The following is a 7845-nucleotide window of genomic DNA, read 5'->3' on the forward strand; positions in this document are numbered from 1 at the left end:
TACAACTCGTTGATGGTTTAGCATCACTTTTGACCATGATTCTACCATCAATACATAATATGTTAAGACCAAGTAGTAACACAACTCATTTAAGAGTCTTAGATGGATGATGAACTAAGGTTACATCATATCCTTAGTCTTAACACAATTACAAGTCCTATTTACAAACAAAGTTACAAACTTTACATCAATCAAACAAGTATGAACATGATTTAAGTCAAATTGTAACACCCCAGCTTAACATGACCACAATATTGTCCGCTTTGCCCGCAGGCGCGCGGCTTTTTCTTGGAGACCACACACGAGAAGCACTTTCCCAGGGGGTCACCCATCTTGGTAGTGCTCTCGCCCGAGCACGCTTAACCACAACGTACTCGCACTTCTACTCAGCCTGTGATCCCAAAACGCGTTGTGTCATTTAAGCGTGAGTATTACCTTATAATCCCATGATCACTCATGTTCGTCCTCGATGAGGTTTGCCCCACCACCCCCAACGGCACATGAGTGGCTCTGATACCATTCTGTAACACCCCAGCTTAACATGACCACAACGCGTTTTGGGATCACAGGCTGAGTAGAAGTGCGAGTACGTTGTGGTTAAGCGTGCTCGGGCGAGAGCACTACCAGGATGGGTGACCTCCTGGGAAAGTGCTTCTCGTGTGTGGTCTCCAAGAAAAAGTCGTGCGCCTGCGGGCAAAGCGGACAATATTGTGGTCATGTTAAGCTGGGGTGTTACACAAATGAAGTGATGGAACCCTAAGCTAGAGAGCTTGGATCCCTTTCACACAATTTATAAGGTCACAAAGCCAGAAAGCTTGAACCTTTAGTGTTCTTGAAGATCTTGAAGCATAAAGCTTGGATCTTTAAGTTTCATGAAGACCATAAACACAAGTTTTGATCTTTATAACCAAACAACAAGATCATAAGCTAGAAAACTTAGATCCAACAACAAGATATGAAGATTCAAGCTAGAAAGCTTGCATCTTGGTTGTTCTTGAAGATCTTGAAGCATAAAGCTTGGATCTTTAAGATATATGAAGATAACAAACAAAAGTTTGAATCTTTTTTAACAAAACAACAAGATTAAAGTAAGAAAAATATAGATCTACAAAGTTGGTGAAGATTCAAAGCTAGAAAGCTTGAATCTTCCATGTTCTTGAAGGATTCATGCTTGAATCAACAAGATATAATCAAGATCAAAGCTAAAGAGCTTGATCTTCCATGATGATGATGATATGCCACGAAAATGATGAAGGAAAAGAAGAAGAAAAAGAAAACTTACAAGTAATACAAGAAAGGAAGGAAAGAAAGAGCAAGTGTGTGTGAAAATCAAATGAGCAAGTGTTTGAATGAGAGGTAAATGGCTAGTATTTATAAGAAAAATTTTGACATGGATTGATGACTTGGAAGGGCCTCTTGGCCGTAGGTTTTGAGGGGGAGGGGAGGAGACACCATTTTGCTTTTTGGGTAATGGTTGTCTAAAGCATGTACTTATGCTAGAATCTCATGTAACAATATGGATAATCCTTATCCAAATGCTAGTATGAATCATCTAATTAAATGGGCATTTATTTTATTTATTATGGGTCACTAGTAAATAATACTTGGGCTAATTAATTGGGCCACTAGCTAGTGTAGGGTGGGCTAAGGTCCAATAAGGTAGAAAGTCCAACAAGACTAACTATTGTGATCTAGTAAATAATTAATTAAAATTAAGCATCCAAAAGCCCAAGTAATTATTATTATAAAATAATAATTAATATTCCGCAGTCATAATATTCCGATTACGACTAAAGTTAAACGTGTGAGCAGTCCGCGGTTTATCCGAAACGTTAAGTAACACTAACGGTTATAAAGGCCTCCAATGATTAAGTTAAGTATCCTACGTACTCTAAGGCATGTTTTAACATATAATTGGAAGTAAACCATGTATATCAAGATTCCAGAGTATAAAGTAACACAGTACGCACAGATACGCAGTTTCGCTAAAATACAAGGCACAAAAGCAAGTCGAAAAAGTCGGGTCGTTACACTTAACTACCTTCCATTGGCGGTTTTCAAAAGTAATTGTGTTACCTTCCTCATCCAATTGACCGACTAGAGATAAGTTTCCTCTTTAACTTAGGAATGAACCTCACGTCATTAAAAGTCAAACAGTAGTACTCAATATAACATCTCCAATACCCTCAATCTCAAGCCTTTTATTGTTTGACAATCTTACCTTACCTCGATACGACTAAAAATTCTTCATCACGCTCATAGTAGGAGAAGCGAGAAAAGAAGCTCCCGAATCTAAAATCCAAGATTGCACCGAATTTTAAACACTACACAAAAGTGCATCATCCGTATCCACCACGGTCAAGTTCACACCTTTAGTAGGATCGTTCTTGCAATTACGTTGATAATGTCCCTTTTGATTGCAACCCCAACAAATAGCTTCACTTCGGTTCTTCTATGGATACATTTTCTTAGACTTTCTTCTACCCTTCCTTTCACCACAATCAATTTTCCTACCATGGTTGTCGGTACTCAATAAAGAATCGCATGACGATTCCCCCCGAGTTTCTCGTACGAGCGTTTTCACCAAGAATCAAATCTCTAATTCCTTCAAACGCAAGCTTAGTATTTCCCACGGAACTACTAACCGCGGTAACCGTATCCGACCAACTTTTTGGTAAATATGAAAGCAAAATTACCGCCTTTAGTTCATCATCAAACAGAATTTCAACCGATGCTAGCCTCGAGATAAGATTGTTGAACTCGTTGATATGATATGTTGCACTCATACATTACTTCATTTTCGCATTGCACAATTGACGCATAAGAAAAACCTTATTAGCGGCGTTAGGTTTTTCATACATATTTGAAATAGCTTTCAAACAATTGAATGTAGTCGTCTCATTCATAACGTTGCCAATAACGTTGTTAGCAAGTGCAAGACGAACGACACCCAAGGCTTGGCGATCCAATAACGTCATTCGGCATCATTCATGCCTTCGGATTTAGCTTCCGACAAGGGTTGTGAAGCTTTTTCTGATACAAGTAATCTTCAATTTGCATCTTCCAAAAAGCAAAGTCTTCTACATCAAATCGCTCGATCTTAAACTTTCTTTCTTCCGCCATCTTTCGCATATCCAAATCCTAAACTCTGATACCAGTTGTAAGGATATTTTAGGACCCGAACAACGTGGGTGGTTAAGCATAATCACCCACCCACAACGACAAACAAAAGTAATATGCGAAAAATCAAAGAACGCGAGATATAACGTGGTTATATGTAATCAATAATCAATGTGATTACGTTAATCCGCGGACCAAACTAGAGAGTATATTATTGATAAAATTCTTGTATACAATGTATGTGTTACATAGGTTCTATTTATAGAGTAAAAACAAAGACGAATCGTATACGAACGAGAAGTCCAAATCAAGTTCCAACTTCAGCCCTGGGCCACCTCGCGACCGCAAGTACTAGAGCTATGGTCGCGAGAATTAGCTTCCAAACTAATCGATCTTCCGATGTGATATTCGCAACCGCATCATGTTTTCCTCTAGTCGCGAAATGAACCTCGCAACCGCGAGCCAACTCCATATGGTCGCGAGAATTAGAAATCTCACCATCAACATGCACTTTTTGTTTAAACCTTTTTCACTCCAACAGTATCTTGTTGATTCTCCAATTTAAGTGCTATTGAACTTAATAATGCGGATAGACATTGTGTGTTGTTGACTTTTTTTCTTGATTCTTTGATAATATATCTTTACTTGAAATATTTCTTTCGAAGCCTAGTTTTAGAAAGACTGAAGTAGACTGATCTTGATGATGTTTCAAGAACATTTCCCTCCAATACTCAAGACCTGCACAGACCTTAACCTTGTTAAACTCAAATATATTCAAAAGAGTGGTAAAATCAGTCGTTGACTTTTAAAAGCCAAATTTACTTGGCAAATATCAGTCTCTAAACAAACCCCTGGATCGAGCTAAAAAGTTGTTAATTTGAAGTTGTAACAGTGCATCAAACATACCAGGTTTGACTCTTCAAAGTCAACGGTCTTTTGTGAATATGAATATGTTGTAAATGTGTCACGAATGAAGGATTAATCTTAAACATCATTCCCTATGGTTAAGGTTAGGTAGGGGATGCACATAACTTGGCTGCATACATTGCGTACTCCACATCTTTCACATCATACTTGTTTCCTAATTTCGGATCCAGTATTTATCCATACTCTTCTCCAAATTCACACAAACTAGACAAATTTGGACACATTTGGACTGTTCCAATATACTTGTTGAAAAAATCATATTTAGCTCTTCAAATTTAGATCGCATTATGTTTGAAGAAAAACGAACACCACATACAAGCAATCAATGTCTATAGAAGTCTGCATCGTTTCCTGTATTTGCTGCTACTAAACTCAAAAACGGTACGTAGATAAAATAAGTCAAAATATGTAATGCATATAATTGAACTGAATAAGAAGACATATACTGTAGGTGATTTCAAATAAACTTGCACCATATGGTGATAAGTAATTTGGTAAAGAATAAAACACTAAGATTAATAACTAATAAGACATCTATTAATTAACTTCCAAATCAAAATAGGTGCTACATAGAGCAGTAGAACATCACCAAATAATACCAAAGTGAGCAGCATTATCCAACAAGTGAGGCAATGGTTGGTGACACATAGGCTTATCACTTAGCATATATATCTACACATATGCATAGATGGAAAGCTGGTTACAAAAGATGAAACAAATTCACAATTTAAAATGTACATGTTCCAGCTCTCTATCCATGCGCAAAACTAGATAGGAGTTCATAAGCATCAAGAATCATGTACACTAGTACATGAAGATGAAGCTCTATCTTACCCTTACATAAACTGACCAATTGTCACGTTGAAGACGCATTCCAGTTTCTTCTTCTTTTCTGTAATCACATCAATATCTGCTAGCTTATACATTTCAAGCCACACCATTGCACCCTCGACCAAATCATCCATCTTACTCAAATCTTTCGGATTGAGCCTCTTCCTGACGCTGTCATGTATCATTGTTTCTTTCGTGCGATATATGTAGTACTCCAAATCGTTATAGGCTTCCACTTTCTTTCGGTAGTTTTGATCTTCAACTTTGAATTTCTTTGCATCATTCAACATCTTGTCAATTTCTTCATTTGAAAGACTTCTCTTACCGTTGGTGATTTTGATGGTTTCCTTTTGACCAGTAATCAATTCCTCAGCAGACACTTCCAAAAGACCATTGAAGTCAATTTTAAAACAAAGCTTTGCTTTTGTATCACCCCTTGGGGCTGCAGGAATTTGAAGATTAAATTCACCAAGATAAATGTTGTCTGTCGCTTTACTTCTCTCTCCTTGATAAACCCTAACTCTAATAGCAGTTTGGTAGTCAACACCTGTAGTCCCTACACGCTCTTTCATAACAGGTATGGGAGTGTTTTTCGGGATCATAACTCGCATGACGTCCCCTGGTCCAGAAATACCAAGTGAGAGAGGAGTGACATCCGACAAAGTCAATTCTTGAACCATTTGATTACCCTGGCCACTAATCTTTGCAGCAAAAACAGCTGCACCATACGCAACAGCTTCATCAGGATTGATTGTCTTGCACAACTTCTTACCTTCAAAAAACTCCTGTAACATTTGTTGAACCTTCGGAATCCTTGTGGACCCACCAACGAGAACCACCTCATCCACCATTTTCTTCTCCCACTTTGCATCTTCAAGACATTCTTGTACAATTTCCATACACTTATTAAAAAAACTCATATTCAACTCCTCAAACTTAGCCCGGGTAATTTTTCCCGAAAAATCAACACCATCATACAAGCACTCAATTTCTATGGGAGTAAAAGTAGTCGAAGAGAGAATCCTCTTTGCCCTCTCACAAGCCACCCTCAACCTCGCTAACGCTTTTGGGATCTTACTAATATTTTTCTTTTCTTTCCTATTAAATTCCACAACAAAGTGATCCACCATTCGATTATCAAAATCCTCACCACCTAAATGAGTGTCACCACCAACACCCTTAACCTCAAAATTCCCTTCATTAATGGTAACAAGAGACACATCAAATGTACCACCACCTAAGTCAAATATAACCACATTTCTTGCACCACTGATTTTAGACATGTGGTCAAGACCGTAAGCCATAGCTGCTGCAGTCGGTTCATTGAGCAAGCGCAAAACATCAAGGCCAGCAACAGTAGCTGCATCTTTAGTAGCTTGTCGTTGTAAATCGTCAAAATAAGCAGGTACAGTGATCACTGCTGATGTCACATTGTCATTAAGGTATGTATCAGCTATCTCTTTCATCTTTGACAAAACCATGGATGAAGTTTCCTCAGCAGAAAACTGCTTCATAACACCCTTGTATGCTACTTCAATCATTGGCTTACCATTATTCCCTTCTACAATCTTAAAAGGCCAAACTTTCATGTCACTAAGTACATTAGCATCAGAGTACCTCCTTCCAATTAGTCTTTTAGCATCTGCAAAGTTCAATTATCAAGAAAGAGCATAATTAACGGTTGTAATAGTCATTACATGGGGACTAAAAAAGATAACAGATATACAAGGTTGTAAGGGGAATAAAAAAAAAAAAATGTCAAATATACAAAGTCATGATAGTCGTTATACGGGGACTAGGCAGTTTGGATCTTGTAGAGACAGAAAATTTTTTGACTTTATTTGACCTAACTTGACCGGTTTTGACCGCATAAATCTGCCTTTGAACTAATAAATCTAACTTAGACAGAATAAATTGAACTTTGTAACAAATAAATCGACCAAGTCAGAGAGCATTCGTGAAATATAAGTTGCAAAAATGTTAGAGATAATTTATTTGCACGTCGGAGTGAATGTACAATCTTGATGATAAAAAGGGTAACATAAAATGAAAAGTTCAATGTAAGGCACCATATATCTTACATTTTTTACAAAAAAGATTTGTTCTTTCAACCATTTGAAGAACAAAAGAAGCTTTTAAGTACTGAATAAGCCCTTAAGTAACTGAGATAATTAAATATTAAAAAATGTTATACCGAAAACTGTGTTTGTAGGGTTCCTGGCGACTTGATTTTTTGCAGCGTCACCGATCAAACGTTGGGTGCCAGTAAAAGCAACGCAAGAGGGAGTGGTTCGATTGCCTTGTTCATTAGGGATGACTTCAATGCGATTGTTTTGCCAAACAGCAACGCATGAGTAGGTTGTCCCTAAATCAATTCCAATCGCCAAACAATCACTTGTTCCCGTCATTTTATCAACGCCTGAAATGAAATGTTAGGGTTTTTTACTCTGCCGTTTGAAATTCTTACGGCCTTACGGGATTAACTTCTAGTCTTCTGAGTTAAATGGAATCCGGAGTCTTTATTGATGTATGGGCTAATAATAAAATCTAGAGTATATAAATAATGGATTATCACCAAAATACCCCTAAAAAAAAAAGTTTGACAATTTGCCCTCGCAAGGCGCAAGACACCTTGCGTCTTTGCCACCTTGCGTCTTTGCGATCTTGCGACCATGCGACCTTGCGTTACTGACAAACGAAACAAAGAGACTTGCGTCCTTGCGTATTGCGTCTTGCGTCTTGCGACTTGCGCCTTTGCGTCTTGCGTCTTGCGTCTTATCCCGATAAGATTTTCATGATTTCGTGGATAAGATTTTGTACGATTTTTGTACTATTACGGATAACTTTTTCAATTCATATAAGGTGTTACCGGCTCTATTTTCACTTCATTTCCACCATTTCAACATAAATCATATAATTTCAAGCGTCATTAAGGTAACTTTCTTTGTTTTAAATAATGAGTTTTAG

General features: G+C 37.7%; 1 protein-coding gene across 1 annotated transcript; it reads right to left on the bottom strand.

The window, feature by feature from the left end:
- Window positions 1-4883: 4883 nt before the first annotated feature.
- On the bottom strand, window positions 4884-7286 carry LOC139845547 (heat shock cognate 70 kDa protein-like). Its single transcript, XM_071835809.1, has 2 exons — window positions 7073-7286; window positions 4884-6520 (listed from the first exon to the last, which is right to left on the bottom strand). Exons 1-2 carry the CDS (start codon window positions 7284-7286, stop codon window positions 4884-4886), a joined length of 1851 nt encoding a protein of 616 aa, XP_071691910.1.
- Window positions 7287-7845: the final 559 nt, after the last annotated feature.

Source organism: Rutidosis leptorrhynchoides, chromosome 1 (assembly GCF_046630445.1).
Source record: "Rutidosis leptorrhynchoides isolate AG116_Rl617_1_P2 chromosome 1, CSIRO_AGI_Rlap_v1, whole genome shotgun sequence".
NCBI lineage: Eukaryota > Viridiplantae > Streptophyta > Magnoliopsida > Asterales > Asteraceae > Rutidosis > Rutidosis leptorrhynchoides.